Source organism: Triticum urartu, chromosome 5 (assembly GCF_003073215.2).
Source record: "Triticum urartu cultivar G1812 chromosome 5, Tu2.1, whole genome shotgun sequence".
Taxonomy (NCBI): Eukaryota; Viridiplantae; Streptophyta; class Magnoliopsida; order Poales; family Poaceae; genus Triticum; species Triticum urartu.
The window spans coordinates 459,997,547-460,025,040 of record NC_053026.1 but is presented as its reverse complement, the minus strand read 5'-3'; the positions used below and the strand labels follow the sequence as shown (position 1 = coordinate 460,025,040).

General features: G+C 45.8%; 2 protein-coding genes across 3 annotated transcripts; one reads left to right on the top strand and one right to left on the bottom strand.

Annotated features, from left to right (window-relative positions):
• The first annotated feature begins 12,776 nt into the window (after window positions 1-12,776).
• LOC125509825 (methyl-CpG-binding domain-containing protein 2-like) lies at window positions 12,777-20,227 on the top strand. Of its 2 annotated transcripts, none has more exons than XM_048674848.1 (5): window positions 12,777-12,968; window positions 15,944-16,471; window positions 17,951-18,004; window positions 18,932-19,092; window positions 19,615-20,227. In XM_048674848.1, the coding sequence occupies exons 2-5, from the start codon at window positions 15,963-15,965 to the stop codon at window positions 19,830-19,832; spliced, it is 942 nt and encodes a 313-aa protein (XP_048530805.1). In that variant the 5' UTR covers window positions 12,777-12,968; window positions 15,944-15,962; the 3' UTR covers window positions 19,833-20,227. The 2 variants fall into 2 exon arrangements, with proteins under 2 accessions (XP_048530805.1, XP_048530806.1); XM_048674849.1 differs by having other exon boundaries at window positions 12,793-12,968; window positions 15,910-16,471.
• Window positions 20,228-20,741: 514 nt separating this feature from the next.
• Window positions 20,742-22,654, bottom strand: LOC125509824 (chitinase-like protein 1). Its single transcript, XM_048674847.1, has 3 exons — window positions 21,933-22,654; window positions 21,629-21,785; window positions 20,742-21,540 (listed from the first exon to the last, which is right to left on the bottom strand). The coding sequence occupies exons 1-3, from the start codon at window positions 22,333-22,335 to the stop codon at window positions 21,102-21,104; spliced, it is 999 nt and encodes a 332-aa protein (XP_048530804.1). The 5' UTR covers window positions 22,336-22,654; the 3' UTR covers window positions 20,742-21,101.
• Between the last annotated feature and the right edge of the window lie 4,840 nt (window positions 22,655-27,494).

Genomic DNA, 27,494 nt, shown 5'->3' with positions numbered 1-27,494 from the left:
TTGTATTAACCAGAAACTTAGTACATGTGTGAATACATAGACAAACAGAGTGTCACTAGTATGCCTCTACTTGACTAGCTCGTTGAATCAAAGATGGTTAAGTTTCCTAGCCATAGACATGAGTTGTCATTTGATTAACGGGATCACATCATTATAGAATGATGTGATTGACTTGACCCATTCAGTCAGCTTAGTACGATGATCGTTTAGTTTGTTGCTACTGCTTTCTTCATGACTTATACATGTTCCTCTGACTATGAGATTATGCAACTCCCGAATACCGGAGGAACACTTTGTGTGCTACCAAACATCACAACGTAACTGGGTGATTATAAAGGTGCTCTATAGGTGTCTTCGATGGTACTTGTTGAGTTGGCATAGATCGAGATTAGGATTTGTCACTCCGATTGTCGGAGAGGTATCTCTGGGCCCTCTCGGTAATGCACATCACTATAAGCCTTGCAAGCAATGTGACTAACGAGTTAGTTGGGGGATGATGCATTACGGAACGAGTAAAGAGACTTGCCAGTAACGACATTGAACTAGGTATTGAGATACCGACGATCGAATCTCGGGCAAGTAACATACTGATGACAAAGGGAACAACGTATGTTGTTATGCGGTTTGACCGATAAAGATCTTCGTAGAATATGTAGGAGCTAATATGAACATCGAGGTTCCGCTATTGGTTATTGACCGGAGACGTGTCTCGGTCATGTCTACGTAGTTCTCGAACCCGTAGGGTCCGCACGTGTGACACTCCAAAAATTTTAATTGGTTTTCATCAAAAACTTTGTTGGATTTTTAAGAGAGGGCATTTAAAATTTCTTTTCCAGAAATCCTTCCTCTTAAAGACTTCCTTTTCATTGGCAAGGATTTTATTTTCTTCAAACTATGGTGTTTGATCTTTTGAAACTTCTTCTCTGTTGGTTCCCTCTCAAATTATTTTGGGAGTTTAATCTTTTTCTTTTAAAAAGAAACTCTATGAAAATTTGGGATTTTCATATCTTGGAAACCACCCATGACTTTGTATTTTGCCCATGTGGTAAAACCCCTCCAAAACCTCCTCTCCCCCTTGAAATCAACCTAAGTTCTCTGTCCCAACTAATCCAAGCAAGTTTTGGATTTTATTCTAATTATTTTTCCCCTCAAATCATTTCTGAAAATTATTTGGAGCCTGAGAGATTTTCAAAGCAAGTACCCTTTTTCATTTGAGTTTTGACCTCAAACCAACTCTCCTGGATAGTCCTTTGTACCCACAACCCAGAACCATCTTGATCCACTCCTCCTCTTTTCAAATTTTTCAAATTTCAGTCTCTGCAAGTTTGGACCAGATTTGCCAAATTTGGTGAAATTCATATCTACACTTCTCCAAAAATTCCACCAAAATTCAGGCAGCCTACTGGAGCAATGAGTAGCCACTCCACCAAAAATCAGCTCAAGGAAAAATCCCCAGAGGCCAAATTCATTCTGTCGAACACCTTGCATGCACTGTTGCTGTTCATATTCAGAAAATTCAGAGTTCAGTGTCGTTTTCGTTCGTCAGTTTCAATCACGCGTAGACAGTGCCTTGGCACGTTCCTCGCCGCCTCTTCCTCCTGTCTGGAGCACCACACGTGCGCTTGGCGCCTTCCCGGCGTCGGCGGCGCCCTGGCCCGCCTGCGCCGGTGTGTCTTGCGGCGGCCGAAACCCCGTAGCAACCGACAGGAAGCAGAACGGCGGCTCAACGCCGTTCGGCACCGCCCAACGCTCCCTGGCGCTCCGCGTGGCCTCATGCACGCCAGCACCCCCCGTTGCACCGTCGCCGTGGCCCGGCAAGCACTGGGCACGCTCCCTGCCGCCGACGGGCCCGCGCCGCCCCGTTCCGTCGAGCTCCCCCCTAAACACCCAAACCCTGGCTAGTTTAGCACCAAAACGGACCCAGTGGACCCCCACGACGGCGCTCGACCCCTAAACCTCCCCGACCAATGCCCTGCGCCGCCGTAAGCTTCACCGGAGAACCCCGTTCTCGGCCACCGCCTCGGACCGCCTATAAAAGGGGCTCCCAAACTCGCTCTCGAGCACACACTCCCTCTGCACCCCACAAACACCCCGCCAGGCCACTGGAGGAGCCTCGAGGAGGTCTCCTCCCCCGACTCCGGCCGCCCCGTTCCGCCTCGGCCTCCACCTCGATTCGCTCCAGTGAGGCCGTCTCCGGCGCTCAAACCCCGTCAGCTACCCCCTCTAGCTACCAGAAGTCTAACCCCCTCCTCAATTCGATCTCCGCAGCTCTCTCCGACGAAGTCCGCAACCACCCGAACCACCGTCCGCCGGAGCAAGGCTCGTCGTCGACGTGGTACTCGCCGGCGACCACCACCACCACCAACTGACGCGGAAGGGCGCCCTGAACACAGAGGTACCCTCCGATCCCCCTTCCTCACCGTGGATCGCCGCCGGCGACCACCGCGGCTCTCGGGCGCCGACGAGCTTCGTCCCCCATTTGAAAGTTTAAACCTGACGAGTGGGACCCGCCCGTCAGCCTCTCAGATCCTTTTAAACGAATCGTTTTCTGAAAACGCCTTCGGGCAAAATACGCTTTCCCCTCTGGGCTGGCGTATTCAAGACTGGAACGTTTTCTGTTTTTATAAGCTAGCCCCTAGAAACCTTCTGTTTCATTACAGATGAGTCCCTGGACAAAAACCTTTATAACTTTTAAACAGAAAAGTATTTTTGATTGATTCTTTTTTTGTCCTCTTTAAAATTTTGTCTAGTTTTTTATCAGATTTATTTGAAAAAAATTGGAATACTTTTTGTGCACCTCTTGGTATTTACGATAGCGCATATATTTTCTTTATACCGTAGATACCGAAGGAGGTGACGGAGCCGCGAACTTCACCGAGCTAGGCTCCGACTACTCCGAACCAGGCAAGCATGTTTGAACTTTTGATATGATGATTGTTTTGGCATGTTTGCATTAAGTAGTTTATGGCTTGTTGATGAACATACCGACGAAAGTCATGTTACTTGCAACGATGAGGCAAGTGAGTTTCAAAATTCCATGAGTGGATGAATGTGAGTATGCATGGCCATGTGTTGGAATGAGGATGGGTAAGATGGCAGTGTTGTAGCATGCCAGGCTTATGTCAGACTATGTGACTTCAATGTCAACTCGTATCATTCCAGTTCCTTCCATTCTTCCTTCCCTGTACTACCACATGTTTTCCGCAAGGAATATGGCTTAGTAAGTTGCAAACCGCTTTCCTGGTACACACCAAAAGGAGAGGCCGGGATGATGGTTCCATGGCCCTGGATTAAAGCCAGTCATCCGGTCAGGGGGCATGGGTGTTTCCGGTTGGGACCGAGAGGGGGGCACCCCTTAGAGCGCGCGTATATAAATTTGATCCCATGCTATTCGAGATTGTGATCTCCCCGTCTCAAAAGTTTTTCTTGGACGATGTCTAGGGTGATTCCTAGCATCGAGAGGTAGGATGGGTGTGTACTGGTTAGCTGTGTTTTCTTCCGAAATACCGTAAATGGAACTAGTCCTTCGTGACTACGGAAATCCGTTGGCTGTGGGAAAAATTTTGTACAAACTCTGCAGAGTCATATATTCCTTCGAATCATCTATTCCATGTCCAAGTTCGATATTAACTTATCCTGACCAAATGTCAGTTTTGATGACAGAGACTCCGGTGAATCGCATGAGTACTAAGTCCGGTTAAATGATTATTCCTGTGGATGGACTAACCCGTTTATTTTCATGAATTGAATATTTATTATGAGCATTATTTCCTTGTGAATAAAAGCCCTTTCTGTGATGTCGCTCAGACGTCCGACTGTGGCATTGTTATTACTTACTTTTTTTAAAGCCCTTTCTGCGATGTCGTTCAGACGTCCGACTGTGGCATTGTTATTACTTACTTTTTTTAAGCCCTTTCTGTGATGTCGCCCCGACGTCCGACTGTGGCATTTCTTTTAAAGCCCTTTATGTGGTGTCGCTAAGACGCCCGACTGTGGTATTTCTTTTAAAGCCCTTTCTGTGATGTCGCCCCGACGTCCGACTGTGGCATTTCTTTTAAAGCCCTTTATGTGGTGTCGCTAAGACGCCCGACTGTGGTATTTCTTTTAAAGCCCTTTCTGTGATGTCGCCCCGACGTCCGACTGTGGCATTTCTTTTAAAGCCCTTTATGTGGTGTCGCTAAGACGCCCGACTGTGGCATCATTTCCTTTTATTTATTTGTTCACCTTTCGAGGCGTCGCTTCAGACACCCGATCAGTTTTCATTTATGTTTTGTTGGGATTTCAGGTGGACTACCGCCGTTTCCCTTTTACTTACTTCGCTATGCTAATTTTTGTATGTACATTGGTGAATTAATCGTGACGCATTCATGCATGCATTTGTTATATCTTACGTCTGAACTGTCTTGCGAGTACTTTCAAAGTACTCACTGGCTTGTTGATTTGGCCAGATGCTGACGAAGGCGATCTCATGGATGAAGAGTTCGATAGCGAGTCCGACGCCTAGAGGAATCCCAGTCAGTCTCGTGCGACCCTGGATTTGGTCACTGTATTATATCCGCTTCCGCTACCAAATAAATTCATCGAGCCTCACCTCGACGCTCGATGAGATGCCAGTTTTAGAGTCATGTATCTCACTCCCCGCTGTGTTTTTCCACCACCGCCCTATCCTCGAGTCAGTAGTATGCCTCCACACCACTGTGTCATGTCCGCCACTATGTATAAGTATTGGCGTGCTTGTAATAATTTGGTTGAGCTATCGTAGCTCGACCCTGTAATATATTTTATGCTACTGGCTTATTGTATCAAGAATTTGTCTACCGGTAAGGAGGATTTTCCTCATACTGGACTCAAAAGATTGGTTTCTCAATAAACATTTTTATTGGAAAACCGGTCGTGACAGCACGCTTAACGTTCGGTGACGATCGATATTATGAGTTTATGTGTTTTGATGTATCGAAGGTAGTTCGGAGTCCCGGATGAGATCGGGGACATGACGAGGAGTCTCGAAATGGTCGAGACATAAAGATCGATATATTGGACGACTATATTCGGACATCGAAAAGGTTCCGAGTGATTCGGGTATTTTTCGGAGTACCGGAGAGTTAGGGAAATTCACCGGGAGGGTCAATGGGCCTTCGTGAGCTTTAGTGGAAATAGAGGGCAGCAAGGAAGTGTGTGGTGCGCCCCCCTAGGCCCAAACCGAATTGGTTTAGGGCTTTGGGGGGCGGCCCCCTCTTTCCTTCTCATCTCCTTCTCTTTCCTTCCCCTCCTAGTTGGACTAGGAAAGGGGGAACCTACTCCTAGTAGGAGTAGGATTCCCCCCTTGGGGCACACCCTATGAGGCCGCCGGCCCCCTCCTCTTGCTCCTTTATATACGTGGCCAGGGGGCACCCCATAGACACACAAGTTGATTGTTCCAAGCCGTGTGCGGTGCCCCTCTCCACCATAATCCACCTCGGTTATATCGTAGCGGTGCTTAGGCGAAGCCCTGCGTCGGTAGCATCATCATCACCGTCATCACGCCGTCATGCTGACAGAACTCTCCCTCGAAGCTCTGCTGGATCGGAGTTCATGGGACATCACCGAGCTGAACATGTGCTGAACTCGGAGGTGCCGTACGTTCGGTACTTGGATCGGTCGGATCGTGAAGACAGTACGACTACATCAACCGTGTTCTCATAACGCTTCCGCTTACGGTCTACGAGGGTACGTAGACGATACTCTCCCCTCTCATTGCTATGCATCACTATGATCTTGCATGTGCGTAGGAATTTTTTGGAAATTACTACGTTCCCCAACATTTATCCTCGATGGCAACAATACAATACGTGCTTTGCTGCCCCTGCTGTCACTGGGAAAGGACACCGCAAGATTGAACCCAAAGCTAAGCACTTCTCCCATTGCAAGAAAGATCAATCTAGTAGGCCAAACCAAACTGATAATTCGAAGAGACTTGCAAAGATAACCAATCATACATAAAAGATTTCAGAGAAGAATCAAATATTGTTCATAGATAAACTTTATCATAAACCCATAATTCATCGGATCTCGACAAACACACCGCAAAAAGAGTTACATCAAATAGATCTCCAAGAAGATCGAGGAGAACATTGTATTGAGATCCAAAGAGAGAGAAGAAGCCATCTAGCTAATAACTATGGACCCGAAGGTCTGAGGTAAACTACTCACACAGCATCGGAGAGGCTATGGTGTTGATGTATAAGCCCTTCGTGATCGAGATCCGATGGGATCTCTTGGGTACAGAAGGTTGCGGCGGTGGAAATAGGGTTTCGTGGTGCTCCTGGATGTTTTCGGGGTATGTGGACATATATAGGAGGAAAAAGTAGGTCGGTGGAGCCACGAGGGGCCCACGTGGGTGAAGGGCGCGCCCGGGGGGTAGGCGCGCCCCCCTGCCTCGTGGCCTCCTTGTTGGTTGCTTGACGTCCACTCCAAGTCCTCTGGATCACATTTGTTCCAAAAATAACTCTCCCGAAGGTTTCATTCCGTTTGGATTCCGTTTGATATTCCTTTTCTGTGAAACACTGAAATAGGCAAAAAAAACAGCAATTTGCACTGGGCCTTGGGTTAGTAGGTTAGTCCCAAAAATAATATAAAAAAGTGTATAAATAAGCCCATTAACATCAAAAACAGATAATATAATAGCATGGAACAATCAACAATTATAGATACGTTGGAGATGTATCAATTTGCCACTGTGGTGACCCCTTTATCTATAAAAGGAGGCCCATGGAAACTGTAGAAAGGATTCGGACCCTCACACATTCATACATGCGTAGCCACTCTCTCCCCGAGGCAACCTTGCCGGGCAAGAGCACCGCGTTCTCCACCATCAATCCACCAAAGCAGGAGTAGGGTTTTACACCTCACAGCGGCCTGAACCTGGGTAAAACTGCCCATGTGATCTCTGTCATGTTATGTTGCGCTTCTCCGCTCTTCGTGCAACATGTCCGTCCCCCCGCCGGACCAAAAAGGGGCTCATGGCCCCATAGATGGTCGTGGTTTCCCACCACATCTTTGGCGCGCCAGGTAGGGGGATCACTTGCGCGAACCCGAGAGCGTAAGCAGCGCGTCATCTTCATCGCCATTTTCATCGTCAACGGCTCCATCGACTATGGCGCCCAAGAAGAATCCCAGTGTTGCAGCTCACCCGTCCCCTCGAAGGCCTCGACGCCCGCGATCGCCAACGCCGCGTGGAATGCGGAGACGCATGAGGATGCAGGCGCTGCGAGGGACATGGTCGGCACAGGCGGCATCATCACCACATCTCCCACGGCCGAAGAAGGAGCGAGAGGCATCGAAGAAGGACAACACCAAAAACATCCCGGCGACCACGCTCCATGAGGTACGGGTAGAGAGATTATTCATTTCGTCCCTCCCTCCCTAGCTGAGGGACATAGCCACGGCGGTGACGTTCGCCCTGAGGCGAATCGCAATCCTTCGGCCGCCCCCATCGCGGGCGCGGTTGCCGGACATGCACCACCCCCGGAGCAAACTAGCCCAGCCAACGCTCCGAACGGGGTCACTGGTCCACACGCGCCACCACTTCATCACCACGCCATCCAAGCGACTGGCTCCCGGCGATGGGAGCCCGACACAGCCACCGCCGGCACCGTCGGGAGCCGGGCGATGTTGCGGTCCACATCATCATCGCCTATGCCAAGTACCGCTTCGGAGGCCATGGCGCGGGCCCAACTGCTGCTGAGATTCCTACCGGCGGACGATCAGATAGGTAACTCTGACGTAGCTTTTTTAGATCCAGAATTCCAGCTATCGACATTCTCCCTCTTTGTGTAAACCTTGCATATTATGAGAGAAAATGCATTAGAAATACTCCAACAGACATTATTATGCATAAAAACATTGTAAATAACAGTATGAAAACATGATGCAAAATGGACGTATCAACTCCGCTAAGCTTAGACCTCGCTTGCCCTCAAGCGAAAACCGAAATCAAAAAACATGTCCACATGTTTAGAGAGAGAGAGAGGTGTCGATAAAAACATAATACGGACATAGAAGCATCATGCATATTATTATAACAACAACAAACTTTATCATTAAACTTTATCACATGACTTTTATGATATAACTTCTCATGAGCAAGTAACAATTCATTACAACTTTGAAGTATAAAGCATAAACCTTATTGAAAACCAACAAACTATGTTCTCAGTCAACTTTGCAACTACAATTCATCATCTTTTCAGGAAGGGTCATGTATCAGAGCCTTTTGGGAAGTCCACATACTCAACCATCATATAGTCTTCTATGATTGCCAACACTCACCGCATACACATGAGCAAAAAGTTTCAACCGGACACATAGAAAGATAGGGGCTTATATTTTTGCCTCCCAATGTCTTCACCTCAAGGGTGATGTCAACAATAATAACTCATGCCCACCCATATCCAACTGGATATATGTGCCTAGATCTTTCCTCACCACATGGTGCTTGCAAAAAGAGAAAATAAAAAGGAATAGGGAAGAATACTTTGACTCTTGTAGGCGGCGGGGTGGGGGTGGGGGGAGCGGCGGGGGGGGGGGGGGTAGGCGGCGGGGTGGGGGTGGGGGTCGGGGGTGCGGTGGACGGTGGCGGTTAATTGGGGTGGGGGTCGGGAAGGAAGATAGAGAGGAGGGGGCGGGACGGCCGTTAGATACTTAATTCTTTGCCGTTCGCCAGCAGATGGCAAAGATTCTTTGCCGTCAGCTGGCGGACAACAATGAGGTGGGGTTGGTGGGCTGTTAGGGTTTAGGCCTCCACTGGAACCCACCCACCTCTTTGTCGTCAGCTGACGGATGGCAAAAAACTGGCTGATGGCAACTAGCCTCTTCGCCGTCAGCCAAGTCTTTGTCGTCCGTTTTTTATAAGCAGACGACAAAGACCTGAGCTGACTAATGGCAAATTCTCTGTTTCCAGTAGTGATGGACCATTTCTCTCAATGTACACTAGCACACAAATCAGTGCATTACTGTATTTGATAGCAATCTTCAAAACACAACGGGGGAAGACATTGCAGCAACAATCTCCCCCTTTTTGGATGATTGCTGACAAAACAGAACACATCGAAAGGGTATTTGTAAGGGTAACTGATAATGTGCAGGAAAACATGTGCTGAGAGAATATCCGAAGATAAAATATGCCCCCCTAATGTATTCATCTCAGTGAAGATTTTCCTAGAGTGAAAATCCTACATGTGTTGAGAGATGATTCGATTGAGTGAGATCAATCAATGCATTTGGTGATATCTGAGAGATATATTTTCCTGCAAGACAAAGCCCTTGAAAAATATTTATTCAAGAATACAAAGACTTTGAAATGATTTGCTGTAGAAATAAGGAGTGATGTTTTCCTCGGAATATCATAGTTTGTAGATTCACTTCTGACAGATTTTCTTCTGCAAGAAAGAATGATACAAGGTAATAGAGTAGAAGAACTGAGAAGTTTCAATGTTTGTCGAAAATATCTTTTGAAGAATTTCCCCTGCAAGTTAGATTGACAAAAGTAATATCAGGGCAGAGAAAATGAAGCATTTCAGATCAAAAATATTCTTCTGCAAGTTAGCTCGTCGAAAGAAAAACATCAAAGCAAAAGAGCAATAATATTTCGGAGCAAGTCAGAGATATCTATTGAAGTATCTTCTTCTGCAAGTTAGATTGGCGAATAATATCAAAGCAGAAGAACAAAACATTTCAGGGCAGGTGGGCATAATTCTCCTCAGAGAAGTATAGAATTTTAGATCCATTTCTTATGGATTTTCTCTTGCAAGAACAAAGGAAATAGAGCAAGAGAATGAAACATTTCAGCGCATGTTTTGAATCAGTACCACCGGCAAAATAGATAGGATAAGGATATCATTGCCTTGGGGGGGGGAGGGGTCATTAACGTTACATGTTGTTCACCTCCTCCTCCGACGATGATGTACCTCTCTGTCCACCACCCAGGCATTGTCGTGATGTACCACGAGATAGAGGGCAACCATTTACGCACATATATGGTTGGATGAAGCTCAAGGGGCAGTGTGTGTGGGACGACATGACCCGCTCATGAAAAACTTGTGGAACATTCGGTTAATCCAGTTGAATCTGAACTATTTCTCGCTGAATATGAACTTGTTATATTAGACTTATTTGCATATGAAGATGTTTCAACAATCAACAATAGTTCATATTTGTACATGTACTTCCTCCGTTCATAAATATAAGCTTTTTTAGAGATTCTAATATAGATTACATATGGAGCAAAATGAGTGAATCTACACTCTAAAATACGTTTGTATTCCTCCGTATGCAGTCCATATTCAAATCCCTAAAAAGACTTATATTTAGAAACGGAGGAAGTATGAATGATTTATACTATTTTCTATCCGAATTTTGATAAATCTCGTTGTGTTTGATAGATTTTGCATCATGTTGAAATACGACTTGGAATGTAGGAGTATACAGATAGTGTCGGATGACCGGCTATACCATCTGATGCCGGTTTGCGGGTGAGGGTTGGAGACGCCCTCAGGCCAACTCCACCGCGCGACCCCAAACGACGTCCATTTTGTCCGGATTCTGTCTATTTGGGTAGTGATTTGGAGTCATGTCCAGGCGTGTCCTGGGATGCGGTGGCCGTGCGCCCATCGCGCGGACGCATCCTTTTGTCATATCCTGTCCGTCAGGGCCAAAAATGCCTAAATTTTCATCAAAACTAGTTTACAACCCAAATATTTGTCTGAAAATTTAAATAGTTTTACAACCCAATTAAAATTGTCTTTAATAAAATATTTTTACAACCAAATCGAAATTGTCTTGACTAAACATAAAATGGACCAATACATCTATTGGTTGCCAATGTGATCCCACACGTGCTCAACCAAGTCATTTTGAAGATTCAAATGAGAGTGCCAATCACGCATCTCACGATGGAATTGAGCAAACTGTTCAAATGTGGCCGGGTCTTGGTGCAGGGGCTCAATATTTTCACCTTGATAGTCAAATCCTTGGTCGAAAATACTCTCATCACGCTCGTCCTCGACGATCATGTTGTGCATGATCACACAAGCAATCATCACCTCTCAAAGCTTCCTTTCATCCCATGACAGTGTAGGGTTTCGAACGATACCTCACCGCGATTGAAGCACACCAAAAGCACGTTCCACATCCTTTCTAACACTCTCTTGCATTTGGCCAAATCTCTTTCTCTTCTCACCTTGGGGTTTCGAGATTGTCTTCACAAAAGTTGACCACTGAGGATATATACCATCTGCTAGATAGTATCCCTTGTTGTAATGGTGGCCGTTGCTCTCAAAGTTGACAGGTGGGGAGTGGCCTTCTGCAAACCTCGCGAAGACTGGAGAACGCTGTAGCACGTTGATATCATTGTGAGAACCTGCCATGCCGAAGAAAGAATGCCATATCCAAAGATCCTGTGATGCCACCGCTTCTAATATGACAGTGCACGCCTTGACATGCCCTTTGTACTGGCCCTGCCAAGGAAATGGACAGTTCTTCCACTCCCAGTGCATACAATCTATGCTGCCAAGCATGCCTGGAAAGCCTCTAGCTGCGTTGGTCGCCAACAATCTCTCTGTATCAGCGGCAGTTGGCTGCCTCAAGTACTCTGGGCCAAACACCTCGATCACAGCCTGGCAAAACTTGTACATTGACATCAGACATGTTGTCTCACTCATACGCACATACTCATCCACCAGATCGCCTGGAATTCCATATGCAAGCATGCGGATGGCCGCGGTGCATTTCTGGTAAAAGGAGAATCCAAGCTTGCCAAGGGCATCCGTCTTGCACTCGAAGTATGGGTCATGAGCAACCACTCCCTCTCGGATACGATTGAACACATGCCTTGCCATTCGAAAACGGCGATGGAATTTATCCGGCTTGAAGAGCGGGGTGTTGGCAAAGTAATCGGCATAGAGCAGGGCGTGCCCTCTCTCCCTGTTGCGGTTCAGGTTGGGAGCACGGCCAGGGAGTGGCCCCTGTACCGAGGAAGCTGCCGTTGAATGTGGTCGTGAACGACCAGTGCAGCCACCACAATATCTTCATCATCCGACGACGAATCGTCCGATGAACAAAGAAAGTGATGGAAGAAAAACTCGTCTCCACTGTCCATACCTTTGTGGGCAAAATGCCGAACACCCTGCGGGCATGGTGGCAAAGATCACCTCGACGCACCAGGGGTGGTTGCCGGCCGGCTACTGGCCGCTGTGGAGCTCTCGTCGGGAGCTGCCGAGGACGCCGTGCTGCGTCGCCGGCGGTCCTGTCCCCTCTGCGGCCGGCAAAGACGTCGACGGCCAAACCTCCGATCGACGGCCAAAACTACGGCCACAGCACGGGCGTGGTGGCGGCCATGTCGAGAAGTGGTTTGGTAGGGACGGCCGGAGGCTGCGCGGTGAGGAGGCGGCCGGAGAATAGCGGCGGTGCCGGCGGTGGGGCGGGGCGAGAGAGAGAGGGTGGAAGCGTTTGGGAGCGAAGGGACTGCTAGTGTCCCCGACAGGCGGGGCAGGGGGGACAAGGGCGTGCGTCCAAGCCGTCCGCGCGCGTCCGTTTCACCCCAAACCGAGCGCAAGTTTGGGCCAGGACGGGTCGAAAACGGACGGAATCCGGACATTTGTCCGTTTGAGGCCGTGCGCTGGGGTGTGCTATTCGTCCGTTTTACCCCAAATGGACGGGGGCGAACAGGATAGGGTCGCGCGGTGGAGTTGGCCTCACGAGCCTCGAGTTTTTTTTTCTCCCTCTTCACCTGGGCTGGATTTTTTCTCATTTGGACCAGGTCGCGTGCTTTATTTTCAGGCCGATCGGGCGTGAGTGCGTCACGCAGGCGGACGGAGAAGGCTAGTCAGCCCTCTAATCCCCCAACCCATCCGCCGCCGCCGGCGGCGACCACCACCGGAGCTCTCCAACCCCTACCGCCAGCCGCCCGTACCGGCCTCGATCTCTCCTCAGAGGTACTCCCCTTCCCCGCACCTTTGCTCTCTCTCCCATCCCGAGTCCATGACCTAGCAGCACGGCGGCACGGTCTAAAGCTCCCCCGTAGCCTACACCGCGCCCCAGAGCTGCCGCCGTGCCCGCACCCTAGCGTCGCCGTCAACTGCCCCGACCCCGCCCCCCTCTCTCAGCACCCCCGGCTCTCACGCGCGCGTCCCTTTCCCGTCCTTCCCCGTCGGGAGATCGCGAGCCATTCGGCGTTCCCTTTCGCGGCATCGCCAGGCATTAGGTTTCGAGGTACGAGGTTGTTTTCATCCAGCGATTAGTTAAATCCCACCGGCCTTGGCAGCTTCCGGGCGCACACCCAACGCACCATCTAGATCCGCCCCTCTCTGGTGCGGAGATCTGCTTATTGTGTACAAATTTCCTTGACTGCTGTGGATACCGACAAACATTCAGCGTGTCGGGGGTATTCATGCGTGCGCGATGTGCATGCTTTTGTTGAACCTATTAAGACAGTGAAGCTCAAAACCCCACAATATAGTGAATTGAAGCCGCCTCTGGCGAGTCCGTCGGCGGGCACCGTTGCCGCCAAAACAAAGCCTTCCAGTCGCTGGAATCGTCGCCCCCGCTTCCCTCCTTTCCAGATCTGCCGCCTTGTTGTCATTGATCCGGGCGGTGGTCGGCTGGACAGGATGCAGCAGCGGGCGAAGGTACTGCATCGCCAGATCGGGCTCTAGCTATTGGTACATACGTAGTAGTGGAAAGTGTAATTGCGGCGAGTGCTTTGTGTTCTAACCTAGTCAGTTCGCTTAAGCCGCCCAGATTGTTTAATCTATATATAGTACACCAGTTGTTGAATCTGGATTTAGCCTGCATCTAAGGTGTTCCTGCTAAAGTAGGAGCAGTTTTGGCCATTGATTGAATGAATCGGACGGTGAGACATGAGCGAATCCCTGCAATGTGGGCTGTGTTTGTATTTCATCTGACGGCTTGCGTTCGCACAGAGCACTGGTCCCACATGCGGAAAAGGCAGTCGAAACGACTCACAAGCCTACACCACAATTGAACTGCGCTACCGTGCTTCCTGCCCTGTTGGCCCATACAGAGTACTAGTGAATAGCTAAAATAAATAAAAGTGGTTAATGACAGTCAGCTACGATGCACCGGAGCACAATCTGCTGTCTTCGTGCATATAGCAGCAGTTCTGCGTTACACTTGGCTGGGTATTCATGCTACATTTTGAATCACGCCTAACGTACTATGACATTCTACACTCATCCAATTCTTACGAAAGGAAGCAAAATTAGTATGGTCAATTAAAAAAGTTCCAGAAAAATTATATATATAATTGTTTCGAGTGTTGTAAATTCTTAAGCACTTTGCCCCTACGTGCTATGCACACACCATTTACTAGCCATCTTAGTAACACAGATATGACTTGGCAAAACGATGGATATATTTATGAATCCACTAGTTATAGAAGCAGCTACTAAGCGATATTGTAAATCTAAAACTCTAGCACTGGCATCACTGTTGGCCCTTTCCTCATGCGCACTTCTCATCCACATTCCTCTGGATTCCAGATTAGCATTTTATCAATTACATTCCCATCCATGGTTGCATCTGCAGAATCGACTCTCCAAACCATATATTTTATAGTTGCTACTACCGTCCTGACTTCCAAACTCCCACTCTGTATGCTCCTCCTTTAGCCTCACCTGACCCTGTTGTACTTGTTTCTAGCCAAACAAACGCCCCCACCATGGAAAGTGTCATTACAGATGCTTGGTCCTGAGGACTGGCGTGTGGGAGCATATGCATGTATACATGGACCAATCTACTAAAACAATCTGGTTTGTTAGTTGGAGTGATGCTTGTGTTGCTCTGCAGTGACCTGCACTGCAATTCAAGTTACTTTCATGTAGGTGTCTCTGACAACTGAAATTTCTTTTCTGTTACACCCAGTGTGAAGTTATAGATGTTAACATGTTATAGTAAAATAGGACTTGTTGAAGGATGATTTGGAAGTGTGAAGAAAAATATCTGCAACTGACAGCCTGTTCATCTGTTGTAAAGGGAAACCAAGAAGATTGTGAATTTGTGTGCTAAGCTGAGGCTTAAAGTTACTGCATTATTGTTGAACTACTACCCCCAGTTCACAAATAAGGGGCGTTTTGGACATACCTTCAGTAAAAAAAAAAACTTTGACTGCCAGTTTGCTAATATCATTTTAAATATTGGGATTGAAAACTTGAAAAATCATATGTACTCCCTCCGTCCCATAATATAAGATGTTATTACAACCAATATACTCATATATCAATTGTAATAACATCTTATATTATGGGATGGAGGGAGTATTGTTTTCCTTTGAAAAATGATAAGTATTTTTGGAACATGATGGTTTTCTTGGGTGTTATACGTACTACAGTATACAGTATAAATTAGACCAAACTTGGGTTAGCAAATGCACCTGAAGAAGTTTTTATTGATTAGTAAACGATCATGTTTCACTTGGTTATCCGTTCTAAATTTGTGTGGGTTCGGAACAAGTCCATCTCTATCTGGTTTTTACGTTTCTATTGTATTACAGAAGTAAAAATTATCCGATCTCATGTGCAACATTCTCTGTTCACTCTATTGTTTACACTTGTCCAAAGGCTGAGCATGTATTGCACAATGATTGTAATATTTCATCCAAGTTACACTTACGTGATCATTATGTACTTGGGAGCCTCGTGGCTAATACTGGTATTATCACACATAGTTGGACAACGTTCAAAATTATTGTTGGAAGACAGAACAACTTCATTTTGTTTAGCTTTTTTGTGCAGTTAATTCGAGTTATCTTCTTGTTGATATCTATCAGTGGGCTGGGCATCTGCTTTCTATTAAATTTGCATCCACATCATATTTGTTACATCACGGAGTTCTTATGATTATGGATACCAACTGCAGGTACTTAGGCCCTAATAATTTGGAAGTTGTGCAGGCAATCTCTTGCAGAACCTATGGACAGTTCTAAATCTCCCCAACCATTGAAGAAGAGCCGTACTAGTTTGTCTGGTACAGACGGCCACCAATTTGAGAATGACGAGCTTCCGTCTGAAACTGCATCAGATAAAACGCCTGGTTTGAAGTTTGAAACAGTAGATAAAGTGCAAGATGAATTTGGAGAAGACAGTTCCCCATTGCAGCAATCAGCTGCTTCCAACGTGTCATACCGTGGATCGCCATGTATTGGGGCATTCACTATCCAATGTGCTAGGTGCTTCAAATGGAGACTTATTCCAACGAAAGAGAAGTATGAAGAAATACGCGAGCATATTATACAGGAACCTTTTGACTGCGAACGAGCCCGTGAATGGAAACCTGATGTAACATGCGATGATCAAGAAGATATTTCTCAGGATGGAAGCAGACTCTGGGCTATCGACAAACCCAATATTGCACAGCCTCCTGCTGGATGGGAAAGGCAGATTAGAATAAGAGGTGAAGGAGGCACCAAATTTGCTGATGTGTGAGTGATGCTTTTCTGTCACTGCCTTTATTTACTTGTCAGGCTATTTCTGCAAGTACATTGATTTTTTTTAATTGCCTGCCACTTTATCTCTATATGTTAAAATCAGTTTTTAATGCGCATGGAAATAACAGAAAATCAGCCAATTAACCCGCACATTTGTATTTGTTTCTACACCACACCTTTTCTAAGTTGCACACATAAACCATTTATGTCTCAGTTACGCAGAGTTCAAGTCGGGAATATAGAAACTACCAAGCATATCATGTTACTTTTTCCTAACGGTGATCTCCGAGTTGACCCCCCCTGAACTCCAGGGAAGTGAAGGGGACCTTTCCGCATCAAAATGTTAGATTGTTGTATGGATGCTTAGTTTGTGCTAGTTTATATCACACTAGTTGCTTAGTTACCCTTAGCATCTTTGGCGGTGCATAACTTGTATGAAAGAGCCAATTCTGCTGCTTCTTGTTACTTCGGATGAACCAAGGAAATATGGCCGTAAGCATGAGAGCCCATTTATTATCGACATGTTTCTGTAGTCGCCTTCTTGAGGCTGGGAATAATTAGTCTTCTATGTGTTGAGCCGCGGAGTACTGATTTTCTGCATCAGTGAATCATACCGCCCATTTTTTCAGTTTTTGCCATCCCTTGAAGTTTTGCCAGCCCCTTGTAAGTTGGCCACTTGGCTAATAGTGCATTGGCATGGTCAGTCTAGGTTTCAGTGCTGTCCTGAACTCCTGATTCTATTCTGAAGCAAGTTCATAAAAGGATTAGTTTATGCTGACAGCCTATCAGTTTGACACTCCATGATGACATTTTGCTGTGTAAACATCTTTCTCGAGGAGATTTTTTCGCGTTGACATTGCTATCGATTATTGGAGAGGAGACCAATAACTTTAGTTGATCCGGCAGCATCACTAAAAACAACTGCTGATTGGATTCATGTATGGCGCATATGGAAATTAAGGCGACAGAAGGCGGTGGAAAACGTAGAATAGGTGGAAAGATCCACTTAGTTCTCATCACACAAGTAATATAGGCTGCAAAGATGAGAGGCTTTAGTTAACGGACATTTCATGTTGTTCCAGAACAGCATTCCATTTTCATTCAAATGGTATATTTTGGTGGTAAATTAAATCATCTACCTTCTGCTGAATTTAGCAAATGATAAGGGTTGCACAAATAAACTAATAAATCTACATGGTCATAATTTTGGACCCACCAAAATAGGTAGGGTAGATCTTCTCTTGTCCTCTTGATTAATGTGGAAATTTCTGGGCTTGCATTTTTAACATTCTTGTAATGATATACTCCCTCTGTAAACAAATGTAAGACATTTTAGGTCACTAAAGACTTAAAACGTCAGAGGGAGTAATAGACAATATCTGTCCTAAAAAACCTCATTTCATTATTGTAATGTAACATGTACCCTTGCTACAGCTGCTGTAATTACCGTAATGCCCTTTATCTTGGTTTCAGGTACTACACTTCTCCTACTTCAAGGAAGCTGAGATCACTGGTTGAAGTTGATCGGTACGTGATGCAAATTTACTCAAAATGTCCCTTTCAACATCAATCTTCATCTGTTGAGCTGTAATTTATTTCCTTAAATTTGTGTCTGAAGTCAAAACATGAAGTAGCACTTGTATTGCAAATCTTATGCTGCTTTCTTCTCCATATTTTATAACTGGACATTGCAATTAATAAGTACCTAGTTACTACTAACGGAGTACATCTAAATTGATAAAGAAGTATAATATCTATATATGCATATGAGTGGTACACGAGAACTGGGATTGCAAACTCCTGAACCATTTTTCATAAAATGGTATTCCATAGTGAACTAGAAACAGATTTTGCACATATGTGGGAAGCTATGCACATCATTCTGCTTTGTAGTCTGTCTTATGCGTGGGTCCCTATGAACACTTAACCGGAAACTTTAGGCAAATAATTAAGACCGCTACCATACCCCCTATGATGCACTTTAAGGCGCCTCTCTTTTATACGGCGTACGATAATGGGTTCCCTCTTATTTGTGCTGATACTAATGGGATCCCTCTTATAGCGTATAATATTGGACTAATGGATCCCTAGAAACTCAAAGGTTCAAATTTGTGCACGGGGACAGACTGAAAGTCGCCAATGATTGCATGGTGTCAAATTAGTTTTGTGTCATGCAAGTATGCAACATCGTGCAAAAGCTTACAAATTCAACTCAGGTGCATGGGCCGATGAGCGTGTGTGTGCTTGGCTGCTTGCCTATGAGGCTCTTGCAGCTTTAGGGTAGTGCTACAGAAGGGAATTGGATGAAAAACCTCCTATCTGATCCAACGGTGGATAAGGGTCTGTAGCTAACAACATGTGTGCATGGTCAATACTGCCTCTTTTGTTGTCTCTAAAATTGCTACGTGCGACTCATCTGTCTATGGTCTAAACTTTCTATGCCATACTTTGCAGGTACCTCCAAGAAAATCCAGAGTATGGTGCACAGGGTGTAACATTAGCTCAGTTTTCCTTCCAGATTCCTAGACCTCTGCGGCAGAACTATGTCAAAAAGCGCCCTAAGAACGCAAGTCCAAGTGATGAAGCAACAACTAAGCCTGTTCAACCAGTGGAAGGTGTGTACGCTGTGTAAATGAACTCATCATGATTTGTTAAAGCATAATATACTCCCTCCGTTCCTAAATATAAGTCTTTTTAGATATTTCAATAAGAGACTACATGCGGAGCAAAATGAGTGAATCTACACTCTAAAATATGTCTATATATATCCGTATGTTGTTTGTATTGGAATCTCTAAAAAGACTTATATTTGGAAACGGAGGGAGTACTATATAAAGTTTTTCTTACTGCTTTGCTAGATTATATCTTTGTCGTAAATGGTAGTCATGAATTATGATTATCCATCCAAGTATTCCAACTATAATGTGAGAACTCAAAACTATTTTCCTTTAATCTGCTTGAGAAGTATTGGCTAGTACACATGGTCAAGACACTAGTTGAACCATACTGCTTGGCACATGTATGCTCCTTCATTGATTCGTGAAATTGGTAACGGTTGCTTGGTGCATTTTATCAGGTGCTTTTCAAAACCAATTTGGTTAAGTGCAGACCATCTCATGTTTGTGTTTTTCTCCCAGTTAACCCCATATCCTGGGCTGCTCCTCTTGCAAGTGAGGCTAAGGCAAGCGAACCAGCATCTCATGCCGACGAAAAGCCAGTTGGATCAGCAGATGTGGAGCTGGTCCGGAAGAGGAAAGCAGAACCAGGAGAGGCAAATGCTAACAATCACGTGTCTGATGGGCCGGAAACCAAGGTAGAGGATGCTCAGAATGGAGATGCTACCACCACTGCCTGAAAAGCTGCAGTCTGACGTACCCAGTGCTCCGCATCGATGATTTCCTCGACTCTCTATATTCCTTCTCCATTGTATGCGGGAGCCGGTTTTTTCTGTAATGCGAGTCCGTATTGGCCTTATATGTGTACCAAGGCACGAACCTTCGAGGTCGACCCAAAATTCGACGATTTGGGACAGCAAGTTGACTGAATGTTGTAGTATCGGAGAAGCCCTGTCGAACCCTTTCGGAGCATGTATGTTCCGCTATGCTTATGTAGGAGACCTTGTCATGCAAGATTAGATGCGTTTTATTTTCTCCTTTGTAAGATACAGAAATGTCGGTAGGGGACTATTGTGTTGTGCTGTATGTCGGAGTCGACTCATCTATTATCTATCGAGACATGACAGTTGTAGCAGTGGCGGTGCGTTATTCTCCGAGCTCGTCATGCTCATCTAGCATGCCATATAGTATTTGCCTGCATGATCCATGCCTTTCCACAAGGAAACGAAATTTCCACATCTATGCATGAACAACACTAGTACTCCCCCATTCCTAAATCTGAGCCTTCTTATAGATTCCAATACAGACTGCATTCAGAGCAAAATGAGTGAATCTATACTCTAAAATACGTCTATATACATCCGTTTGTAGTCCATAGTAAAATCTCTAAAAGGTCTTGTATTTAGAAATGAAGGGAGTATGATTCTAAACCCTAGAACTTCGATATCTGTACATGAACAACACCACACCAGTATCATTTATAGCAAAATTTCGTCAAGCTTCTCTAGCTTTTTCAGGCATGTAAAACACAATGATTCTGCCGCAAAACACAGCGTTTTCCTAGGTTCAAAACAACGGCTGTTCATAGATTGGCCCTTTCCTTCCTTGGATCACGTTTGCTAAAAGATGGCCCCTCACAAATGGCTCAATCAAGCAACACCTTGGTCAGGTCAGACTGGCATTTATACATGGATAAATCAAGCAATACCTTACTCAGGTGGAACATATACAGAAAGTTGAGCAGAGTCATGGTAGGATATGTCGCCTATGTTCAGTTCGAATTCTCCTCTTTAGACATATGTGTGACACAAAAAAATGAAACAAAACAACTGAAAATGGACACCGTGGTACACACCCAGGCCACAGTTTCCCCAATTCACATACAGAGCCCTACCCAAAATGGCACCAAAGCTCACACACTGAAGTATGTATCAGCAGCTCAGCATAGCTCGGGGAGCAGGCAATGGCGTGGCAAGAATATCTGAACATGCATACAAACATGGTGCGTGCTAGCCCGACGGCTTCTGGCCGCCGGTGGGCTGCTGCTCGTCGTCCTTCTTGGGGGCGGGGTTGAAGGGGGCCTGCTCGGCGCAGTCGAGGTTGAGGCCGGAGCGCTCCCGGCCGAAGCCCATGAGGTCGAGGTAGTACTGGTAGTGGGAGATGATGACGTTCATCTCGTCGATGAAGCCCCGGCCGCAGATGGACTCGCCGTAGAGGAGGTTCATGGTGGCGCCGAAGCCCGGGAGGCGCTTGCTGAGCGTGTCGTTCTTGGTGGGCTTCCACACCCCCGTGAAGGCCTCGTGCGCCGACGGCTGCTTCTTCTTGATGGGCGTCATCCACCGCCACATGGCCGCCGCGAACGCCAGCGTCGCGTTCTGCTCCAGCAGCTCCGGGTGGTGCAGCAGGTCCACCTTCAGCCCGTCCCCCGCCGCGCCGTAGTTGAAGTTCCTGTCCACTCAGATGGATCAATTAAGGTATGGTTCGCAAGAACTGCCATGAATGGCTGCGATTGATGAACTGAATGGTTTGAGCTTACCAGTAGACCGGGATGGCGCCGCGGCCGTAGTACTCGGCGCCCTTGACGCAGGGCCACTGCGTGTAGGAGTCGTCGCAGTAGCCCTGGTCGGGGCTCATCTCGTGGTTGTAGCACAGCCCCCACGCCGTCGGACCGCCGGTGGCCACGCCGTATCCACCTGCAAGAAGACCCAATCAGTCGGCCTCCTGGATCTAATCGAAGCAGGGGAAGCAACAGGAAGCAGAGCAAAAGCAGCAATCCGTCTGAATCGAGCCACCGCCACCGGAGAGGAGGAGGAAGAAGAAGAAGAACAAGCACTACATACATGAGGTCTTTGCGCCGACGTGGCCGAGGAAGGCGCAGAGCTCCATCATCTGCATGTCGATGCCGCCGGTGGTGCAGAAGCCCTGGTTCTCGAAGAGCGAGGCGGCGGTGATGAAGGCCTGGTAGTCCCAGAAGCCGACGGCCTTGGCCATGGGGAAGTTGCGCTTTGCGAAGAGGTTCTCGAACTGGTACACCTTGAAGAAGTCGGTGATGGTCTGGTTGCAGCAGTACTTGGTGCCGGAGCACTCCCACCCCTTGTTGCACACCTTCTCCTGCGACTCCTTGAGCTTCACCTTCCACGTCCCCGCCGTCAGGATCAGCGCCAGCGTGCCGCCGATCAGCACCGCCGCCGCCCCCAGCAGCAGCACCGTCACCACGATCTTGTTCCGCGTCTTCCGCTTCATCTTCTTGCTCTTCTTGCTCTCCCCCCTCCGGCGGTCAGAGCAGCTCAGCTCAGCTCAGCTCCGGCGGTCCGAGCAGCTCAGCTCAGCTCAGCTCGATCTGGATCTCGCTTCTTCTCGGGAGCTCGGGAGATCAATCTGGGCTGCCCCCGTCTGGTGTGATCTGGATCTTTGGGGAATGCGGTAGCTGGTGGCGGGGATCTGGTGAGGAGATAAAAATGGGAGTGGGGATGAAAGCGAAGTGGCAACCGCGCGTGCGACCGGGGGAAGAGAGGAGTGGTGTCGGTGGCGGGAGGGTCGGCTGTCAAGACGAGGGAGGAAGACGGGACGAGCTGCAAGACAGCTGGTCCGGTAGGTAACACGTTACCGTTAATGATTTCCCCGGTAAATTCCGTCTTCCTTTTTTTTAAGCTGAAACTCCGTGTTTCTTATACTATAATAACAAACAAGTGGAAATTCAGCAAGTTCCACCGACGGTTTACACACTTGCACCTAGGGCATTTCCATGAAAAGCCCTAAATACATCCCCATTTGTCTTAAATTTTTTACGAGAAACGACATTTGTACTATTACTCAACACATGAAGATTACAACCATGGCGGCATAAGTCTCTGACGTTATCCGGTCTGCAAACCGCAGTCCGTATATGTATTCTTCCAAAGTTTGACATAAAATGGCTTACTTAGTTTTGATTGTCGAATATGAGCACTACAAGCACAACTAACCTTCGTATGTACCTTGATTTCATATACCAAGAACGCATAAGGCAAGCGAACGTCCTCAACACTCATTGTCATATTCCCAACCTCCAAGCAATCATCGGTTTCGATATGGAATCGGGAGAGTGTTTATCCCTCTGCAATAGTCGATAGCTCAGCCTCCAGCGGGTCGCTACAAGAGAACATGTGGCGGCATGAGTAGAAAATGATGTTATATATGTGATCACGAAGGACCATGTCTGTTCTTGTTATTTCTTCACAGAAAGACCCGCATGTATTTAATTTGGCCTAGACAAAGTCAAAAGGCTCCTAGGGTATAACGTATATGTTCATGCTTCTGTTGTCACATATGAAGGTCAACCTTAGAGGGGCCTCGATGAATAGCGCAACTTTGCCTTTTAAAGCGTCTCGTGCTGGTATATGAGGAATACCCTCAAAAGGTTATAGGTAACTAGAGAGTAACCTTAGTCCCTCGATTTGGTTTGTGTGTGTGGGCCACTTTTTTTAGGGGGGTGGGGGGAATTGCCGTGGACAACTTCATAATTAACTAAAAGCAAAACACAATTCAATGGAACCTCTGAGGACCTCCCAATTTGTTCAAAAGTGCCCACCCCATTATTTCTCACCCAAAAATTGAGGCAGGGGACTCTCCACATGTTGTATAACACGCAACTGCGAGCCATCCCTTCTAATGTACTAATGCACTAGCTCGTCAACAAGCTCTGTCTTGCAAATATCAAGGAAAAAAAATCAAAATATATGCATAATGCACACCAATGATGCCAATTTTTTTCAATCCAGTTTTGGTCATAGATTGTGAGACAAAAAAGGATAAACCAGATAGTGAATATTACCAATTTAAATTTACAATGATCCATTTGCTGTCAGATTTTTCTGTTCTTGTTGCATTTCGAGCCATAGACCGAATTTGGATTCGAAATTCGAGACATGGTAGATGTATGCTGTACTGATGTTTTCAACTTTTTTTTAGTTCCGTTAAAGATGCTAATCAGTCAGCTAGTGCATGAATAGAACTCATGTCCTCATGTATGGTAATATATGCGAGATGCATATACATGTCCGATCGCTGTCACACAATTTATTTTATGTGATAACTCTGCAGAGTTGTCGTGCAATTCATGTGGCGTCCCAGTGTCGCGAACAGGGTCGTATGGTGGTGGCTCACAGCTCACGCAGACGGAATAAAGTAGAAGATGGTTGGTGTAGGGAGGATTACTTAATCTGTGCTCCCAACAACCAAAAAATATCAGCTGGTGTTGGCAGCATATGCTGGTTTGTGAGAACGATGGGGAGAAGCTTCATTGGCACACAGCAAGCCCACGGAAGGAAGTGAGTGGATCCGACCATGCGAGCTCGGAATTCTGAGATTGAGATAAAATTGCTTGGTTTTAGCTTGATCCTCACTAACAATAAGGGCTTATTTATTTATTTGCTTGATCCTCACTAACAATAAGGGCTTATTTAAAGAACACCAAGTGGTCATCTTGGTAAGCTATCAACACAAATTTGCAATCAATGATAGTTTAAAGAATACAAGAGGTAATAAAAATTACAACCAGGTACTTGGACCACCTAGCGACAACTACAAGCACTGAATTGAGCCGAAGGCACGCCTTCGTCATCTATTTGATGTGGCAAAATGGATGATAATGAAGACATTTGGACCATATTACTTCGTGCCACACGTGTGTCACTTCATTTGGGTTTAAAATTACTGTCTTCTGTGACAGATTGTTTCATTACTGTAACTGCCCTGCGAGACAGATCAATTCCCAGCTGTAAGAGCATCTCTAGCAGACCCCATAAAATCGCGACCTGCATAAGAGATCAAAAAACTCAAATAACTTTTATGGATAAAAAGAGATATATCTGATCATAAAATCAAAGTTCACCGGATCCCAACAAACACACCGCAAAAGAATTACATCATATGGATCTTCAAGAGACCATTGTATCGAGAATCAAACAAGAGAGATGAAACCATCTAGCTACTAACTACGGACCCGAAGGTCTACAAAGAACTACTCACGCATCATCGGAGAGGCACCAATGGAAGTGGTGAACCCCTCCGTGATGGTGTCTAGATTGGATCTGGTGGTTTTGGACTCTGCGGCGGCTGAAATTGATTTTCATCGACCTCCCCTAAGGTTTCTGGAATATTGGGGTATTTACAGAGCAAAGAGGCTATTCGGGAGTCACCCAAGGTGGGCACAACCTACCAGGGCGCGCCTGGGCCCCCAGGCGCGCCCTGGTGGGTTGTGCTCCCCTCAGAGCTCCACCTGGGCCCCCGGGCGCGCCCTGGTGGGTTGTGCTCCCCTCGAAGCACCCCCAGGCGCTTCTCCGACCCATTGGATGTCTTCTGGTCCAAAAAAATCCACAAAAAGTTTCACTGCATTTGAAGTCCATTTGATATTGATTACCCGCGATGTAAAAAACATGCAAAAAATAGCAACTGGCATTTGGCACTATGTCAATAGGTTAGTACCAAAAAACAATATAAAATGACTATAAAATGATTATAAAACATCCAAGAATGATAATATAACAGCATGGAACAATCAAAAATTATAGATACGTTGGAGACGTATCAGCATCCCCAAGTTTAATTCATGCTCGTCCTCGAGTAGGTAAATGATAAAAACAATTTTTTTAATGTGGAATGCTGCCTAACATGTCATCTCATATTCTTTTCTTTATAGCATGGACATTTGGACTTTTATATCATTCAAAGCAATAGTCCAGTTTTGACATGATAACTCAAATACTCAAGCAAACCAACAAGCAACTATGTTTTTCAAAATATCAACGTTAAAATAAGCTATCCCTAGCCCATCATGCTCAATCATTGATCTATTCATGAAACACACTTGCATATTAACTATACCCAATGCTCAAGTACGATCATAGTGCCTCCTAGTTGGTGCTTTATAAGAGAAGATGGAGACTCAAATTCAAAAGAAAAATTGCATAAAGTAAAAGAAAGGCCCTTCGCAGAGGGAAGTAGAGATTTGTAGAGGTGCCAGAGCTCGAAGCGAAAATTCAGAGATAAAAACATTTTGAGAAGCATAATTTTCCCACCAACGAAAACAACTTAGAGTTCCCAACACTTTCCGTGATAGATATATCATAGGCGGTTCCCAAATAGAAATTAAAGTTTATTCCTTTTTCCACCATACTTTCACTTTTCATGGCTAACCGTATCCATAGGTGCCTTCCATACCAACACTTTCTAAGGAATTTATTATTTGACAACATAAAGTAAATTCATTTTTCATTTCGGGACTAGGCATCCCTAATACCTTTGCCTTACTCACGTGCAATGACAAGTGAATAAACACTCATCATGAGAATAACACATCTAGCATGGAAAATACTAGCCACTCCTCACCGCCTCGCGAGCGGTACGAGCACAGAAAAGAGAAATTTATTTTGAATATTAGAGATGGCACATACAAATTTGCTTAGAACGGCAAAAGAATACCACATGTAGGTAGATATAGTGGACTCATGTGGCAAAACTGGTTTAAAGGGTTTTGGATGCACAAGTAGTGATCATACTTAGTGCAAAATGAAGGCTAGCAAAAGATTGAGAAGCGACGAACCAAGAAACGAATAATCTCATAAGCGAGTGATAACCCACAAGTATAGGGGATCACAACAATTTTCGAGGGTAGAGTATTCAATCCAAATTTATTGATTCGACATAAGGGGAGCCAAAGAATATTCTCAAGAATTAGCAGCTGAGTTGTCAATTCAACCACACCTGGAAACTTAATATCTGCATCAAGGTATTTAGTAGCAAAGTAATATGATAGTAGTGGTAACGGTAGCAAAAGCAATATTTTTGGTTTTATATGATTGTAACAGTAGCAACGGAAAAGTAAATAAGCGAAGAACAATATATGAAAATCTCGTAGGCAATGGATCAGTGACGGATGATTATGTCGGATGCGATTCCTCATGCAATAGTTATAACATAGGGTGACACAGAACTAGCTCCAGTTCATCAATATAATGTAGGCATGTATTCCGAATATAGTCATACGTGCTTATGGAAAAGAACTTGCATGACATCTTTTGTCCTACCCTCCTGTGGCAGCGGGGTCCTATTGGAAACTAAGGGATATTAAGGCCTCCTTTAGATAGAGTATCGAACCAAAGCATTAATACATAGTGAATACATGAACTCCTCAAACTACGATCATCACCGGTAAGTATCCCGATTATTGTCACTTCGGGGTTAACGGATCATAACACATAATAGGTGACTATAGACTTGCAAGATAGGATCAAGAACTCACATATATTCATGAAAACATAATAGGTTCAGATCTGAAATCATGGCACTCGGGCCCTAGTGACAAGCATTAAGCATAGCAAAATCAAAGCAACATCAATCTCAGAACATAGTGGATACTAGGG

What these genes read in the sequence shown, in the direction of transcription:
- LOC125509824 (XM_048674847.1), bottom strand. Translation starts at nt 22,335, where the DNA reads ATGAAGCGGAAGACGCGGAACAAGATCGTGGTGACGGTGCTGCTGCTG. An exon ending in CGTCGGCGCAAAGACCTCAT is followed by an intron (nt 21,786 to 21,932) that starts GTATGTAGTGCT and finishes GTCTTCTTGCAG; the next exon opens with GTGGATACGGCGTGGCCACC. An exon ending in GGCGCCATCCCGGTCTACTG is followed by an intron (nt 21,541 to 21,628) that starts GTAAGCTCAAAC and finishes CTGAGTGGACAG; the next exon opens with GAACTTCAACTACGGCGCGG.
- LOC125509825 (XM_048674848.1), top strand. Translation starts at nt 15,963, where the DNA reads ATGGACAGTTCTAAATCTCCCCAACCATTGAAGAAGAGCCGTACTAGT. An exon ending in GGCACCAAATTTGCTGATGT is followed by an intron (nt 16,472 to 17,950) that starts GTGAGTGATGCT and finishes TCTTGGTTTCAG; the next exon opens with GTACTACACTTCTCCTACTT. An exon ending in TCACTGGTTGAAGTTGATCG is followed by an intron (nt 18,005 to 18,931) that starts GTACGTGATGCA and finishes CATACTTTGCAG; the next exon opens with GTACCTCCAAGAAAATCCAG.